The sequence below is a fragment of the Cololabis saira genome, chromosome 9, assembly GCF_033807715.1.
Source record: "Cololabis saira isolate AMF1-May2022 chromosome 9, fColSai1.1, whole genome shotgun sequence".
In the NCBI taxonomy this organism is placed as follows: domain Eukaryota; kingdom Metazoa; phylum Chordata; class Actinopteri; order Beloniformes; family Belonidae; genus Cololabis; species Cololabis saira.
In genome coordinates, this window is record NC_084595.1 from 36,186,830 (window position 1) to 36,205,487 (window position 18,658).

An 18,658-nucleotide genomic window follows, 5' to 3' on the forward strand; every position below is an offset into this window, starting at 1 on the left:
TATGTCCGCCCCCGCCACTGCAATCCCCACCAAACAAAGAGGTCCTAAGCAGTAATTGTAAGGCAGGTACACAGACACAGACTGCGCAATCTGAAAATGTATATACATCTTTACATGGATAAAAATATAAAAATGTTGCATAGTAGTTCTTTAAAACAACGTGTTACGTGTGTGTGCCAGAAAACACTCTTCAGAATTAACAACAACTCTATCTGCTACCAGAATTTGGTTTGGCAGACAGAAAAACAAAAAAGGAAAGAAAAAGCAAGACAACTTTCTAATAATCTTTTCTATGGATTTTTTTTTTTACTTGCTAAAACATTTAGAAAAAAAATGTTATAAAAGGAAGAGGCCTATATTTTAAGTTTAAGTGAAGCAACAACTTCAACAATTGTAATCATGCATTCTAACTTTGGTAGCTTAAGAAGGCCAAAAATAAATGTTTAACAAGTATCTTCTACTTTCAGATTTTGGGGGCACATCCACTGAGGACACCGACTAAAATCACCTTAAATAAGTCCAACTAACAGGTCACATGGACCTAAACTTGTTATAACTTACCCAAACTGTTTAGAAGTTAAATCTCAACTGCAAACTATTTTCATTACCTTACACCTTTTGCATATTCTGCCAATTACAAAAAAATATTTAAGATGTGCTACAAAAGTCCTTAACAAAAACTATTTCACTAACCCCATAACTCAGCATAATACTCTTCCATCTTTTTTTTAAAAAAAACTATTGTCTATTACATATAACATTTTCATCCAAATGTCTGATTTGCTTTATTCCGACTTGAACACCCACGCACCACTACTGTCTGAGACATACTCCATTATTCATTTACTTTTTTGGGACATGTTGTTGCAGGCATCAACCAAGCTTTCCCAAACAACATAATTATATTCAAGGACAACCAAATATATTTGCAAACTTGGGCTGCACTACAGCGATTTGTTGACATAAACAACACAACTAATTAAGAAAATGTGCCCATGTGGAATTATTTGTCTTGCTTTGTAGTGATGTAGTACAGTGATGCTTTATATAAAACCACAGAGATGTTTCTGAAAAACAGGTGTTTGTTGCTCAGAGGAGAATGTGCATTTGTTATTGTAATACACTACAGGAAATGCAGGGGGCAGCGTAGTTTTAATGTAGCTCACTAATAAAGGAGAACAATGTATCAAAGGAAGAAGGGGGAAATAAGTCCAGTCAAATAGCAGATGTCGTGCTGCTTTGCAATTACCCATGTGATGCTAGTGATGCCGCTGAAGGCTAGCGGTGCCCGGATATGTCAGCCATTTTCATATCTTCCACGATCTGAGTGCGAATGGTTAGTTGCATGTGTGAGGTGTGATAAAACGCTGAATTTTGCATTTATGGTGAGAAACACGGAGAGCATTACAAAAATCATTGCTGACAAGTTGATTCATTAAAAAAAAATTTTTTTTATAGAAATGTACAGATTAGTCTGCCAAAATAATCCTACATATTTAATTTGACTTAATTTACCTTTAATTGTCCCAAGGGGAAATTATTCTCTGCTTTTAACCAATAGACTAAAAGTGGGAGGCCATTTTTACAACCTGGGTGCTCCATACCCAAGCCCCCACTTTGTAAGAAGTTTTTAGTTTTGTCCTCACTTAGCCTTTTGAAACATTACCTTTCTATAAACATTCTGGTTGCAAGTTTACTTCTGTTTTCTTTGTACACAGTTGGCTTGGATAGATACTGAAATTAGTCCTCTTCTGTAACAAAATAAGACCGCGTTTCATAATGGAATCATGCTATACAGTACCTAAAAAGGTACAAATCTTTCTCAAATAATGAACGGTACAATAAGGAGTTTAATTGCACTTTAATTGAACCTCCTGCCGCTCTCTCTCTTTTACATTAATATACAATCTGTGACATGGGCACATGTATGGTTCAAGGTAAGGATTTGACCTTACGATATAAAAAGCGTGAGACTGCCATGAGATGGCTTTCTGTGTTTTATGATTTGAGGGTGTAAAAATATTATTTAAGAGAATGAAAAATTTCAGCAGCCCTGATGCGATTTTAAGTTGAACTATATTTTCTCTTTCATTAAACTTAATCAACTTATAGATTTGTAAAGGTCTTTGATTTACAAATGTGCATTAACAGTGGTATAAATTAATATAGACTATTAAATATAGAATATTAAATAACCAGAAATATAATACTTCCCTTTAGGGATTAATAAAAGTATTATTGAATTTAACTTGACATAAACAAATGTATTTATATACTAGGGTCTTTCTCCTATAACATTCTCTCTGCACTCCAACCAAATTTGGACTTTTTTGCTACAAAAACTGGCATAGTGCCAGCAGACTTCAAGTCTCCCTATATCCCATAAAGCAGGGTTCACACTTATTTCACTTAATTCATCACATAAAAAGAGGCATGAGCGTTTCATCTCACTGTAATCACACACACCTCCATCCACTGTTTGGTGGTTCATTACTGCCAAAATAGGACATGCTGCTAATTGAGATTACTCGTTAGGTAAAATGCAATTTACAACAAACCACATCCGTCTAGCCTTTTTATAGCTATAGCCTTGTTGTAGAGATCAGCCAAATATATTCTATCGCATGTGACGCAATTAATCTGCATGGCATTAAGGCTCACTGAAACATCAAACACTCCAGCTTTTCCATAAAAACTGGAGTGGGGAAACAAAAATGAATGAAAAAATTGCAACAACATGCGCACGATAAAGCTACAGAGCAAGAAGAGTCAGTGATTGTGTCGACCTGGGAGTTGTTAAGGGAAAGAAACAGTCAGGAAGGAGTGAGGGGTATTAAACAAGAATAGGAAGAGGAGGAGACAGAGAAAAAAGAATCATGACTACAGAGAGAATGCGAGATAATGAGAGGGTAGGCAGGAGGTAAGAATAACAGGCAGGAGAGGAGGCGAGAGAAGAGGAGATGGGGCCGGGTTTGTGCATGAAGGTCCAGGTGGCAGAGCATGAGAGGAACAGAGACCAAAGGATCTGCGCTCGGCTCTGCCTGGGAAGCAATCACAGCAACAGGAAGCCCTGCCCTGCCCTGGCAAGCACCGACCACAGCTTATGAGCAAAGACACCCTAAACACACACTCCTTCAAAGTACACCAGCATACATGCCGTCTCTGGGGTACAGAGCTGTTGTGGAAAATGCAATAGTCCTGAATACTATGAATAGTATTGCTTGTGAAAACTTCTTCTGTTTCTTGTGTTCATATAGTCATAAGAAAACTCTGGTAAGATCTGTCATATGAACAGATTTATCTCATTGTAGTCTAGAACTCAGTTTGGGACACTGACACAACTGAACTCTTGAGATTAAATATCTAGCAATGGATTTGCTTGAGAACAGAAATGCTTACAGAAATTGGGAATATCTTTCAACATTCTCAAAATCTTCTTTGCAAAGTAAAATTTTGTTTGTTTGCATTCTTCCATTTTTGCAGATGGTTAGCCTAATACTGTCAAAGGTTTGGACCAGATGTTGCACACCTGCTAAGATGTGCGCAAGATGCCCTGGAGCAATCAGGGAGGGGTAGCTTAAATATATAAAATGTAGATACTGGTGATGTAAGATTAAAGTTTACCCCAGCTGTCATCACATGGAGTACACCACTGTTGTGGTTTCCAGTCCATCACAGAAGTTAGACATCCAAATATTAGAGGATGAAATACTAAATAACAGCAGCCACAACAGCCCTGCCCCACTAGTGGCCAATAGGCCAGTTAACATGAAGTGACACGACTGACCTTTACCCATCCCTTTCACTTCATGTTTTATACTTGAGTGCAACATGCTACTGCGCACTAAGCAAAAGTGGAACAACCTGACATGACACATGCATAATTATGTGTTGGTTTTAAACCTTTGTGTGATTGATCAGATAGATAAAAGAGGGGTCCAACATGAAAAAGACCTAGACTTGCAGGGTCGGGATTGGCTGATGCTCAGTGCTCCTGTTTGTGTGAAGTGAGACATGAAAGAGCTTTGATAACAAAGAGTAGAAAGCGAGACCCACACAGCTAACAAAATTAAAGAACATATTGTAAAGGAGGAAGTGGTGCTGAAACATGAGATAACTTTGGCATTAAATTCCCGTAGCCTGAGGAAAGTATCAGCTGATTCAGCCTGAAAAAAAGAGGGGGGATGCTGTAGCTACACTATGTGATAATATAAACCCTCAGTAAGTGGTACAGTGTTCTGACTGCACAGGTACTTTCTTAAAAATGTTTTATTTGTGTAAACCCAGTTTAACAAATTGAAGTACTTTTAATCATTGATTAAAGAGAAAAATCTGTTAAAAAATCTTTTGTGTAACGCATTAAAAAAAATACAGCAAAGCTATCAGCTGAGAGCACCTTTTATTCCTATGCGTTTTGTATTTATCCGTCGCTGACTAATAAGAACAGCTTTGTGAATTAACAACATAAAGCATATAGAGCTACTTTTTTTTCAACAAAAAGAATCACTTCAGAAACATGAATTAGCATTTTGTTTTTAGAAGGCCTGCATCTTAATCGTGCAACTAGCCTTTGACAAAAAAAGAAAAAAGAAACAAAACGCTGCAACACTTGTCAACACTTACCTTTTGTGTTGCACATGTTTTTTGCTGTATGAACAGGAAAAATTCCTTTGGGTACGTTTTTTGTTTTGGTTAGAATATTGCCTTGCTCAGTCCTATATTCCCACAACAATAACACAATGCTGCTATTCTTAAGACATACAAATAAAGTCCAGCCACTTTCTCGCCATTTCCTGTGGTCTGGGAAAAGAGAGAGAGAGGAGCAGGTTGGGAAAGTAGCAAAAGTAAAAGGCTGAATATGTGATAATAAGAATTGGAAACTTATGCTGCAGCAACAAGTCCAATTTTAATACTAGGATGAAAAAAGAATATTGGGTTTGCCTCAACAGAAAAACAGTATAAAGTTTTAAATTTGGGTCCAGTATTTTTCCAATAACTAAGTGAAATCCTCATTAATAACAATCCTTCCAGCTGCCCGGCATCCTACCAATGAGTAATGCAAAACGTCTGTGTACAGTGTGCAGTCTATCATTATCGTACAAGGACAGACCTTGGCTTGTCAAGGAAATACTAAATAAGGGCTCACATAATGCCAGGCAAAACTGAAAAGCAAAGATTAGTTTTGGCGTTGGCTGCATCGATGTTATGTGTGAGGAGCAAAGACAAAGAGAATGAGGTCAGGGATCAGCAACACTTTCAGACCTCAAAGCTGACAAATTGCAGTTCAAAATGAGATCAGTATTAGAAGTTATACACATATTATTTTAATTACGGCGGGCAGAAGTTTTAGTTGTGGTCAAACGTCACGTAAACAAACAGAAACATGTCATTTGATGCCTTTATTTCTAGCCATATTTCATTCTGTAGCCACACCAAAAGAAAAGTTAAGGGTTGAGCCATATGGACAAAAGGCTAAATTATAAAGAATAGTAGAATAGTAAATATCATAAAGTTAAAGGTTATGCTGATGCTGTGAAATTAATTCAAACTATTCACTAGTATTTTACAGCCCCTTTCATGACCCAAAATAAACATTTCAGCATTTTATCACAGCAAATAAGTCTAAAAAAATCACGAATAGTGAATCCAACCCAAGTGAATACAAACTTGAAGTCGGAGGAGAGGGTATCCCTCAGTATATATGACTGGCCTGTGGGTTACTTTCCGAGTCTCATCTTATTCCCTTTTCATCCTGTTCATAGTTGCAGGAGATTGCAGCCTATCCCTGTTAAACATTGAGCGAAAGGCAGGGTACACCTTAGACAATGGATGAACCAATTCGACTTTTTCAGTCTTAATACCAATACTGATGCCTAGGGTTCACGTAAGTTAAATAATATGTAGCAGCTGCAACTGAACATTTGTAGAAGCTGTTTTTCTTATACGTCAGCAATGCATTTAAAATGAAAGGATCCATTCAAGGATTGGTTTAATTTTCTGATAACCAAGACACATTTTTTGTCAATATTGGGACCAAAATTCAATCATAACATTGAGTTAGTGCATCCTTATCCTCGAAAGGTCACGAGTCCAACACACTAACCTGACCAGCCACACCGTTTAACTTTGTGAAAATAATCTCTTTAGAAATGGGCTTGATTCAAACAACTAAGATGGCAACAGAATTAAAATCAACGCCTTGTATCAACAACTTTTTCCTGCAAAACTGGCAACAGTCATTCTCTGGCACTCCAATTTGTGTCAGTCTGATGTCTTGATGATATTGGTATGGGTGTCGCTCTACGTACGCACACGCATCATTTCTGACTGGTGGTATGGAAATCCAATGTCCTCCGGAGGGAATTTCCTCTGAGTTAAGTGATACTGCCCCTTGGAAATCAAAGTTATTACTACAGATGAAAGCTGAATCCAAAGGAAGCAGACTAATTATTTCTCAGAGAAAAAGGAACAATGATCATTGGCGAGACTACCATCACATGGCCACACAGAGACAGTCTAGATGGAGTCATATGGACTAAAACTCACTTCTACTGTAGGTCAAGTTGAGATCACCTATCAATCTTATGATATTAAGCAGTGACGTGATGCAAGTAGGGCATCAAACTTATAGGTTTACAAATCCATCCCCAACTCAGCTGTGTGTCATGGAGTCCTAAGTCAGTACAATGAATCCCACACTGCTCATCGGGTATGATTGTACAAACAAAAGCACAACTGTACATAGAGTGGATAATGAGATACACTGTGTGCTTGTGTGAATGAGAAACGCATTGTAATACGGACTTTCAGAGGAAGCTGAACTACCCAAAGAAAATATGCAGAAATCCAAACAGAAAGCCCCCTCTGAGATTCAAGTCTTTGAGGTAGCTGCACCATCCACAACATTACATTTCACTTTCTGGATTCATTTTTTTGTATGCAAAATGTGAAAAATAAACACTGCAGAGAAGAGTTGGAGGTCCTTACATTTGTGATTTTCTTTGATCAACAGTCCAAACCCCAAAAAGGATTCGCCTATCCATCATTTACACGTGCTAATTCCTGTTTAGGATCACGTGGATCTGCTGGAGTCTATCCCCAGCTCTCCTCGGGTGAAAGACAGGGGTGCACTTCACTTACACTGACAATAGTATAAGAATATAAAAACTGTAACTCCTCACCTAGGATGAACTACTTTTTTGCCTGTTGCAACTATTACACAATATAAAAATAAATTAGAATGAACAATAATTGTCATAATTACTTTTGTTGACATTAAAACAACATACATCACCCTAATTCAAAAGGAAAAAATAATAATAATAATTTGTACTAAGAACAGCTGAACATGTCCACAGAAACTTTTTTCTGGACTCAAGCTTTGACCTTGCAAGATTAAAACTGAATGACTGAACATTTAATATGGACACAATGAAAAGCCAGACAGCTTAAGTCAGTTTTTCAGCTACAAAGTCACCAAAGGCTGAACATTTTTTTGTTTTGTTTTTTTTCCCCACTGGAACCATTAAACTGAGGCCAAAACCAACAATCCATTGCTCACAAGCTGGTTGAGTCAAATCTATACAATTCAGACAATTCAAGCATTTAAGACTCAGACATAAAGAATATGACCGACATCTCTGTTTGAAATCCAGCACTTTTTGAATGAGTCATCTCCTCTCACGATGCGTTTCTGATTCACTGTGAATTGTGAAGATGGTAATATTAAGCATCTGCAATATTATAGTGTGTCTGTGCGTAACTGTGTGTGGGGTTGTTCAGGGGATTTGGCTGTGAAATAATCCTTCAGTCACTTAGATCTGCTGTGAATCATCTGCAGCCATCTGACTTCCTGGAAGGCTATTTCAGGAGTTATAAACTTTTCCACATTGGGACTAATGAGGAGTCATTTCAGTTTCAGTCCAAAGCTCTTACAAAATACCTCTTTTTGAAACATGACCATTACTCGAGAGTCACGTTTATGTGAAGCGATGGCAAATTCGGTGTTTGCGTTGAGCATAAACTTTTGTGAAATGATGGGGCGGGGGGGGGGGGGATTTTTGCATGACAATTAGATCCCACTTTCACTTCAGCTGAGACGTGACTGTCATTTCTGCTAAACACACAAACAATACAATGTTTGGTCCAAGTATGTATGCGCTGCTCAAACTAGTATCTTGTTTATTAACAGATGACCAGATATTTCGATCTTGCGTAATTTCAAGTTCAGTTAATGAAACATTTTAAAAAATACATGTCAGAACTTTTTTTTAAATGTGACATACATTTAAAAACATACAGTTAAAAACCCAAAAGTATCTGGCATTTCTGCTTAAAAACATAGTTTTAATTGTATGTATGATGATTTAATTGTATGGACTCACTGTTGTGGCACTGTAAAATGGAGTTGTGAAACCTGGAGAAATGTCATTAAAGCCTGTGTTTTGTTTTTGTTCTTTTCTTAAATGTGATAGTACAACTTAATGGGAAAAAAGGCAGGCTACAAGCACACTCAGATTTTCTACAACGTGCTCACCATACCGCAGTTACCGTAAATCAAGGCTATAATCAAGATTTTTTCAAAAACAACTCCAAGAGTGCATTGAGATATACATATACAAATAAATGCGTGGTCTCTAATTATCACTTCTTTCCAAAAACACAGCGTGTGCACCCCCCCACCCCTAACAAAAACATGCACAATCTTTTCATGATTAGGAATTTAACCTTATATTTCCTCTTGTGTACAGTATGTATTTATGTTGTGAATCTTCACATAAAAGCTGAGACTTCACACAATGGTGGCAAAATACCTCACAATTCAGATAAACACACTACTCAACAACAGAGTAGGGGGTCTCCACAATCACCAGTGAAGAAACCTTCCTTTCCATTCATTTTTCTTCCCCGATATTGTATTTTCCTCCCTCCACTTTTTTTTTTCTTCAGTGTCCAACCCCATCTGTTATCTCCCACGGCTCCTCTATTTCTCCTTGCCTCCTTCTTCCTCCCCTGCCCTCCCGAGAGACCATCTCTGGGTCAGACCTCTCTCGTGGTCTCGTCAGTTGATTTCTTAAAAGCCCTGAGGGAAGCCGAAGGGCTGATGTCCGATAACATCTCAGTTAGGAACACCGAGTCATGACATCGTCTGATCTGTATCTGATAGTCGAGGCTACAGAGTTCATTACTTCTCATTTTTAATTTTGCAAAGAGAAAAAAAATGCAACCATATGAACCAGCATTCCAAGAAGTTGCACTCTTGTCTTTTAAGGAAATATATCAAGGCATAAAAAAATGTAAAAATGTTGCAGACAATAAACTGTCTAAACAATTAATCATTTAAGCAGAAAATCTTGCTATAATCACATTGGTCCAAGTGTCATGCCCCTGTCTGGGGGGGAATCCAAGATTTTGTTCATGGTAGTGAAAACCTACAACAGAGTTACTGTTATAAACAACCATATTTAAAGGGGAATTAATTCAAAAGAATCAATTTGATCAACTATAGTAATTGCATTATGAAGGTTTTACTGCATGTTTAGTGTGTTTCTTGTAAAACAGCCATGCGTCAGAAATCTAGGAGGTATGCAGGGAAGTCAACACTTTACAGAAAATGATCGGATTAACTTGTGACTGGAAAAAAAAAATGGAAATATGTAAGTCATAGAAAAAAAAAAACAGTAAAATTGCAGACAGTCCTTTGTTTTTGGGTGACTGAAGGTAAACCTGAAATGTATATTTGCAGGAGTTACTTCCCAACCTGGAGGCATGTCTTTCTGTCTCCTGTGGTTCACTGACTCAAAGGGTGACAGCTGCTGTATCTAAATGACAGAATCACCAAAGAATGCAAACCTCAGCTGGGTGCTGGGATTGCTGCAGATGGTAAATATGTCTCTCAGGGTATTTCTGAAAAGGACCTAGGAATATGAAAGTTAATATGATGATAAATGAGAAACAAGATGCAGTGGCATCATAAAATATGTCAACCATGAAGAGAATGAAGTTTCGTTTATGGTTGCCATAGTCTCTGTCATGCAAACGTTTTGATGATCCATTCAATAGGAAAGTAGCACTAAGAAATGTAAAAATCGTGAATATGAATGAATCCTTCTTGACTGTTTTGGGGCATGTTTACCCCACAAGGGGATTTCATTTGTGACATGAAAAGTTTCAAAGAGGGACTGTAGCCATGTAGATTTGTTTCAATCCGGGTGGAAATTTTACCAACCTAAAACTGTAACAGAACACATTTCTCTCACTGGTCTTTGCAGGGGTTCATTCACTAGATCCTGGTATTTGACAGAGGAAGGGGCAGCAGCATGCTACACTGTGACATACTTTCACATCCTATTTACCATTCCTTAGGGGCGGTTATGGTCTGTATGCAGGGGAAGTGCTCTTGAGATTGCTGAGCAATTATACTAAAGAGCTGAAATGCAAATATTGCTACCAGGAGACAATCTGGGTTCATCTTGGTCATCATGCTTTATTAAATTAATTCAAAGCTGGTAAATCTCCTTCTTCTGTTCTATTTCTAGCAGAACCGCGTTGTGCAAACCACTTTATTTAACATCCATTATGTTAAATTCTCTAATCTGAATTATTTCAGTCAAACAAAATTAACCCTTGTCTAGCACAGCTATGTGACATTAATTGCATGAGCATGGGCTAAGATTATAATTCAAACTACAATAAAGCCACAGTATTACAATCTACAAGTTGGAGCTAAATTAATCTTTTTTTTTTTTAAATGCAGTGAAACATGTTTTTCTCTTTTTATTTTGTACAGATAAACTACATGGCGCCACACACCTGTTGATTCAGAGTCTATAAAACCACAAAAAGGGCGACCTTTGATTTGAAAAAAAAAAAAAAAAATCCCCTCATACACCAACATATATTTACTCACAAATGTGTGCCATAACTCTATGACAACCTGCATTAGTGTTGACAGGTCTGTATACAGCATCTTAGACCAGACTATCACATCAAAATGCAAACTTTAAACAGGTAGGCCAAGATCTTAGAAGAACCACAACCTGCCAAATAGTAATATAAACACAGCTTGGAGCTACAACTGGAAATGAGACCCCTACAGAAACACACACACATGAGTATTGCTTTGGTTTCCTGACACTGAGACTTTTAAGTGGCTGCTTCCCACATGTTGCTCCCCTCTGTCTTGCAGTCGTGAAGGGAGAGCAACAAAAAAACCCACCCTGTACTTTCATAAACTGGTATTTGTCGGTGGAGATGTGAGTTTCTCATGTTAATGCTTTGGCGCGAGTGACCGCGATGTTGCTATGGTTTTATTAATGTTGCGTCATTACCATGGTGACCACCAGAGTTTTGCGCCAAATAGCCGCTTGTTAAAATGTCCAATAATGTACACATTTCAACTTAACCGATATGCAAAAGTGCATATACTTGCTGACTACTGTGTTTTACACGTAATATTTCTAACAAAAGGTTCACTTCTTGCACAAAACGCACATTACAACAAGACAAGAGACGGACTGAAAGACCCTTTAAACTCCACATTTTCGATGATTAATGATAAAGGAAGAAAATACCCGTAGCTGTAAATTAGAAAAACATTGTTGTTTTCTCTTTATCGTTTTTTGGGATTATTATACTTGTGTTTACAGTTTTAAAATGTATACTGTAGTGCACTTTAAAGGGAAAAAAGCCGTGTAATGTGCACGGCATACTCACGCTCTCCGTTATCTCGGACGGGCACCCACCGCAGCACGACGACCAACCACCAAGTTGGACTTTGCATAACGGAAATGTGTTTTGAAGCATCAAAAGTTAAGACTTGAGCGAGGTTCGCGTGGAGCAGAGGGAGCTGGAACTTCAGACAAAAAGCTGCATCTTTAAAAGAAAAGCCCGTCTTTTTCTCTCACATTTTGACTGCACGCGACTGATCCTCCGCGGGGGGAAAAGGAAAGAAAACTCAGCCACGAAAAAAAGAGGCGAAAAAAGAGGCTACGCTCATTTCCGCTGTCAAAAAAAGTGTCGCGGTCCGAGCAAGTCGGAGCAGACGACGTCAAGACGGAGGAAATGCAGGACGGGGAGGATTTTCAGAATAAGAGAACCTTTATGCAACAGGAGACGAGCACCGGGTTGAACTGCTCGTTATTCTCTGAAGCACCCATGGGTGCAGATCCCGGGGGGGACGGGGGGGACATGCCCCTGAAAAACATGAAATGTCCCCCCCAATAAAAATACCCTAAATTATTCAAAATTGAACAAATGTATTTTCAGACTTAAAGGTTGAATATGTAGAATATTTATTAAAAATATATTTCTAAAAAATCAATACATCCACGGTGCATTTTGAGGTGTACAGAATGAAAGTATTGCTACTCCATAAATTTTTTTTTTAGTCTGAATTAATATTTTTAAAATTTTTGACAGGCTCGACAATTACTTTTTGTTAGTTTAAACAATTTGTTTAGGGCTCCATATTTCATCCATATATCAATTGATCGTGCATAAAGTAGTCCCATAGGATAAAAGGAAGATGGTGAGAAGAATTTGAGATGAGTAGACACTAAATGCCCAAAACCCTTAAAATTATGATTTACGAATATAACAGTTAAGTAAGCAGTGACACACACTGTTGGCTGTTTAGGACAAATAAACAAGAAAGGTAAGCACAATAAATGATTCCCTGTGCAGTATTTTTTGGCGAGCCTTTACCAATGGTATGAGTTGCATATTGGCAAAAAATTTAAAATTAAAATCACGTTGGTGTCCCCCCCAATCCTGACATCGGATCTGCACCCCTGTCTGAACCACCTCACATAGAAACACACCTTTAAGTTTAATGTCACCGACATGTTTTTTTTTTAATGAAAATATTCTTTAACTTTATGAAATTGTTTCATTACGAGATGTTGCGCATCCGCAGCTATAAATAGTTATCTTAAAAATAATTACCAGAGTCCATAAATAATGCACTGTGGCATCAGACTGCGTCGTTTCTGGTCTGGTGTTTAAAACTGAAGTTGTGTGTTAAAGGATTTCGTTGTGAGAGATCGAAGTTTAAACTTTTGTGCTTTTATGATGAAGTTCCGGACAGGAAGTAGCTCCTCCGGACTTGGAGGATTATGGTTTTCTGTTGCAGGTACGGAATGTGCAACACATGTAAAAACTGACAAAACACAATACTTTTGTTTGGTCACTATTTTTAACAGATGTCTGTAACTGATCACCGGGAGATTCATAATAATACGAGTATTTTAAAGCATTAGCACCTTTTAATCGTCTTTTCCATTGGGAGGACAAAAAAAACACACGTCTCTATCCGTTCAAGCTTAAGAACTGTCGAGTTATATAAACTAAAAATATGTTCGCACCTACTGCAAGATTGATCAAGCAACATTAGAACAATAGGAAGAATAAAAAAAAAACACATTTTATGCATGCCTACATTGGTGATTTCCCCTTCTTAATTCCTGTGTTTGTTTTGCCAGATTGCTAAAAATAAGGGACGTCTAACACGTCTTGTCCTGGTGTGAATTGGTAGAAACCCCTAAAGTCAAGAGACCACAATCTCAAAATTGTTGCACAGTGACACCTGGTGAGAGTCCGGCTGCAGAGCACTGGGAATATGTGGACAAAGAGCTGCGCAACTTGTCTCATCCACATGATGGGGGGGGGGAGACAGAAAAGGCACAAAAAGACCATACATTTGACTATAAACTTACTGTGCAACTTAAAATGTTATAGATGCAAAAACTGCACCACAAATCAGCAATATTTACAGTATATAAACACAGGTTTGAAAAATGAAAACTGTTTATTGAGTGGTTAACACAAAACTGTCAGGGCACCATGATATAACATTTTGATTAATCAGTACAATACTGTCACTTTATGCTGTAATATTGAAATATGCTACTAAAATCAAAGAAGTTCATTTAAAAAAATGGTTATTGCAAATTCTTCGCTCTTAATTTTCATATAGTTAAATTTGACACAGTCACATATTCCTTTAGTGTATAATTACAGTAATACATATCTGTAAAGTTAGCGCTAATGTAGTAGAAATAGTACCTTGGCACATGACTAGGCTGGGAATCAATCTGGGAACCTACCAGTCGGAGGTTCACTGACTATCCACCACATCACAGCCAACCCATTTAGAGAATATATAACAAAAATCGAAATACCAAGGATTAAAAAATAATAAAAACCCACACCGTACCACTTCTTTCCTCACTGTTATTTTTGCACAAGCCACATGTATAACAGTAATGATAGCATTGTGCACTGATGCTGAATGAAATAAATGAGCCTTTGTCAAAAAAACGATTGCACCAAGATGAGCCTTTGGCAAGAAAGACAAAAATGGATAGTCAATAAGGAAGAAAACCACTATTGTCATGTGATACCAATGGTTGCAAGTGGAATAACACAGTTCTAGATAAAAAAAAAAAAAAAAAAATTAAAGGCACATACAAAACAAAGAAAGAAAGCAGCTTTTATGATCAGATAGAAAAACAGAACTAAAGATACCATTTTAAAATGCTGATTCTGAACACCGTAAAAGTTTTTCCAATGCAGAATACGGTAGTAATATCCAAACATTAATCAAGAGGTAAGATGTTCATACACAGTATATACCATCAAGAGCCTTACTCATTTAGTAGTAATAAAACAATCCAAATATCTGATGTAATTAATGATTTGATTGCATATAATTAAAATATGAAACCACTACAATGGCAGGAGTTGAGTCCTACACGTTTGAAGATAATACACCTCCTTTCATGGAGCACAAGATTCCAAAGAGAACTAAGTGACGAGCACTCTTATGACACTGCATCATCTGGCTACTGGCTAACAAGAGCTAAAAATAAAAGGGAGTGAGAGCTCAGAGCACAACATCCTGCTCCCACCATGATCCCTGGTGACTGTCAAGAGGATGCTCAGATATTAGCGACTATAAGGCCTCCAGGGTGACAAGTACCCCATTGGGAGAATGAAGGAGAAACTGGTTAAGTTTTCTGCAGCATCTCTTATTTCCAGAGTGTCCTCACGTAACTATAGTAAGGGAATTGTGGGGTTAAGGTGGCTTTCAGTTGTAGGAAACAAATTCCAACTGCCCTGATTGTGAATCTTTGCTGATCCTGCATTTAAATATCTGATTCAAACAATTAGTTATTGAATAGTTTCATCACCAATATGGCAAAACATGTCATGATGACCTGGGCTATGTGAATTTGTCTTGTGGAACATTTTCAGATCATTATGGTTGTCCTTTTCACAGATCTATGTGGGGATATTGTAGCAGGTACTTATTATTTTTCTCCCTTGCTCCAGTCATTTTCCATGTACATCTCAGAGCTTTAACTCTCCAAAAACAATCATATATCTAGAAGGTAATATGTCAGAAATGGTTGGACACAATAGTAGAAATATTAGCAACAGAGCAACAAACTTTTTTTTAGGAATGCTGATAATAACTACATTTTAAGTGTGAGAAGCAAGTTTACCCCCCAAAATGGTAGAAAAGATAACATTTTGTGCTTCTTGTATTGTAGAATTGTAGATAGAATAGTGTTAAAGTCGTTAAAATTTAAGACAAATTGATTCCCTTGTTCCAGACAAGATTTGGAATCGAGTCTTGCAATCAAAGCTAAGTTGGTCTCCTCTTTTGGTCAAGAAAGTTCAATAAGGTGGCCACTGCAAAATGATCAATAAGGAATGATTTATCTGTGGAAGAAAAAAAAAAAGATGATCCACTTTCATAAGTTTACTGACTCTGGAGCCACTGCACTCTCAGTTCCTCCACTTCTCTGCCATACCAGTCATGTAGCTTGGAGAAGCAGCCGGTGCCGGGGGAGACTGGGCTTTCCAGGGATGCTCCTCTCCTCCGGGGCGGCACTGGTGGAGCCTTCACTCCATCGGCCCCATAACCAATCCCATTCCCAGAGTCTGCGCTGCCCTCCCAGGCCACACAGGACGCGCCCTCAACAAAGCCGTTTGCAGCTGGTGGTTTAGTCCATGCAACCCCATTTTCCCTGGAGCACCCAGAGATGAGCGGCACCTCATCCTGGGAGCTCTTCTGTGCACTGCAGGGGACTGTCATGGAAGGGGCACTTGATGACGATGATGAGGAGGAGGAGGATGATGAAGAAGAGGATGCTCCAGACCTGGAGCGTGCCACCTGACTGCGCCGGGAAGACTTAGGCCTACCTTGCTGGCCTCCAAGTCCAACAAAGGCACCGCCCGTAGCCTCCTGGATCTCCTCCAGCTGCCGCTCCAGCTCCTTCACAACCAGCCTCATGTAGTCGAAGCTGGCCCTCGACAACGCCTTCACCCACGACTCCATGGCCGCCTGGTTCTCAGCAGACATCTTGTACACTCGTGCTTTGGCACAATCAAACTTGATGGCGAAGGCAAACTCCTCGGCGGACTCGCAGAGCTCCACTGTGCATCCCTCCAGAACGATGACACCGATGGGCTCTCGGCTGTCGCGCTCCTCGAAGTAGAAGAGCATGTTGCCCTTGAGGACGAACCAGCGCCGGTGATAAGCCGTGTTGCGCTCACCTTTTTTGAACAAGAAGCCTGTCTTGTCCGGCGGTGAGTCACAGGTGGCATAGTGCGCCACGCTACGTTCATTCAGCTTCATCTTCTCTCAGATTGTTAATTTGCCTTAAAAAACATAGAAAAACAAAACAAAAAATAATTACTTCATTCTTATGACGTGTCAAAAAAGTTGTGTCTGTGCTGATTGGTCTTTGTTCTATAGTTTGCAAGTTTGTGGGTCAGCATATTTGATAAAGTATTAAAAAAAAGAGGTGGATTCAGTGTTCCAGTCCTATGCTGATGTTTCCACAATTATTTTACTGACATCCTTTGCTCTCACAGGTATCAAGCCAGTGGGAATTGCGATTTTATTTTCACTCAACTGTTAGAGGGAAAATATTTACTCATGATGTGGCCTGTTTGATTGATTGTTTTGTTTCAGAAAGGAGGGGCACAGTGTGAGACATTATTCCGAGAAACTGCAAAATTAGGTTCAAAGTCCAATCATATGTTGAATAGTAATCTAGACTCAAACTTTAACGGAGCGTACACACATCTATTAATCAAATATGACTCTATTTGATACTAAAAGGTATAAAACACTTCAGGACTACGGAGTAACGTTATTATTACAACATTTTGTGTAACTCATAGGCTATGCATCGCTGTTTTTAAATCTGCTGCCACAAGTAATACAACCTGAGTGGACGAGATGTGCTCAGTGATCCACAACTAAAGCGACTTGACACTTACGTGTTTATCTCCTATGCAGACTGACATCCATCCCAGTCCTCCACATCTGGATCCCTCAGCTCATCCCAGCTCCAGCTCCTCTGGTCTCCTCAGTCAAACATCTGTCAACGACACTGCTGATCAGTGCAGGCTCACGTGAGACACTATAGTCTCCCACATTGGCTGTCTTTTTCCACGTTAGCAGCTTGTGATTCACCAGCGCGGTCACGAGCTTTGCACACATCAGCACTTTAACAGGAATACATGCAGGGCCTGGAAAACAGTTTCAGTAAAGGCTGATTTATGGTTCCGCGTTACACCGACGCAGCGCCTACGGCGTGGGTTACGCGGCGACGTGCACCGTACGGCGTAAGCGCTGCGTCGATTTAACGCAGAACCATAAATCAGGCTTAAGTCACACAGAACCGCCACATCGTCAAAAACTGACACATCTTCCTGCCTTCATCGTCAGCATTCCCGATTAATGACTCCACTACACTTACCCGAGACGAGTGTAACTGCGTAGTACCTGTAGATTGAGATGCCTAAAATGCCTCATTCTCCGGAGCTGATAAAACGAGACGCTGCTTATTTTATCCTCATCTCCCATTTCCTCCTTTTTTCCTCCTCGCCTCCCTCTCACGTGACCTGCAGCGGGGATACGTGTTGTGTGCTCCGCGACCAGCCTGGCCGGGCGGCGTTGGCCGGAGGACTGCAAAGAGTCCACTGCCTGGATACCCCGTGACATAAAATAAACGTACCCCACTTTTTTCCTAGAAAAGTGGCACTTTAGGTAAAACTGCCTGCTGTTTCACCTGCACGCATGGACAGCCAGGGAATGAATATTTATTATGAAACTGTGGTCTTACACAGCCCTTAGTGCCTTGGAGTTATCAAAGTTTTAATATAGTGTTTTGTTCTGTTGTTCTGGACCATGTTTAAGTAGGCAAATGCGAACTGAAACAACCCCCCCACCCTCCCAACTTCTTTTCCTCACAAACTTGGATAAAATATTCACAAATCTGAAACTGTGTCTGTAAAGTTTTCCCTCTCCCTGTTCGGCTAGCCCAGATTCGACAAGAGCCTGGTGGTTAGACTAACATATTTCATTCATTATAAAGTAATTAATATTTTAATGAGATACTGTGAGAATCCTGTCTCAATTGAATGGCTCCCCAATTACATGCATTAAGCCTTTCTTCTTTCATTTGTTTCCTTGCATTTGACTTGATTTCCAAATGATTAAAAACTACTTCTGCATGTATAATGTGATTCAGCGAGATCAATCTTGGCAGGGAAAACATTGACATATCTTGGGTAAGTTTTAGAAGTAAAAACAGAAATAACTGGCAGAAATGCAGATCTGTCTTTTTCTCACAGAAGA

At 39.0% G+C, this 18,658-nt stretch overlaps 2 protein-coding genes across 4 annotated transcripts in view; both read right to left on the minus strand.

The window, feature by feature from the left end:
- sh2b3 (SH2B adaptor protein 3) overlaps window positions 1-12,019 on the minus strand; it is a 51,823-nt gene extending 39,804 nt beyond the window's left edge. For both annotated transcript variants that reach the window (XM_061729409.1, XM_061729408.1), the window contains exon 1: window positions 11,716-12,019. The gene's annotated coding sequence lies outside the window, so the exon portion shown is untranslated. The remainder of the gene's footprint in view (window positions 1-11,715) is intronic.
- Window positions 12,020-13,788: 1,769 nt separating this feature from the next.
- pheta1 (PH domain containing endocytic trafficking adaptor 1) lies at window positions 13,789-17,937 on the minus strand. 2 transcript variants are annotated; one of them, XM_061729412.1, is made up of 3 exons: window positions 17,804-17,937; window positions 17,296-17,396; window positions 13,789-16,668 (listed from the first exon to the last, which is right to left on the minus strand). In XM_061729412.1, exon 3 carries the CDS (start codon window positions 16,643-16,645, stop codon window positions 15,767-15,769), a length of 879 nt encoding a protein of 292 aa, XP_061585396.1. In that variant the 5' UTR covers window positions 16,646-16,668; window positions 17,296-17,396; window positions 17,804-17,937; the 3' UTR covers window positions 13,789-15,766. The 2 variants fall into 2 exon arrangements, with proteins under 2 accessions (XP_061585396.1, XP_061585395.1); XM_061729411.1 differs by having other exon boundaries at window positions 17,778-17,937.
- Between the last annotated feature and the right edge of the window lie 721 nt (window positions 17,938-18,658).

Excerpts from the sequence above, each read along its gene's own strand:
- pheta1 (XM_061729412.1), bottom strand. The coding sequence starts at position 16,645 with ATGAAGCTGAATGAACGTAGCGTGGCGCACTATGCCACCTGTGACTCA.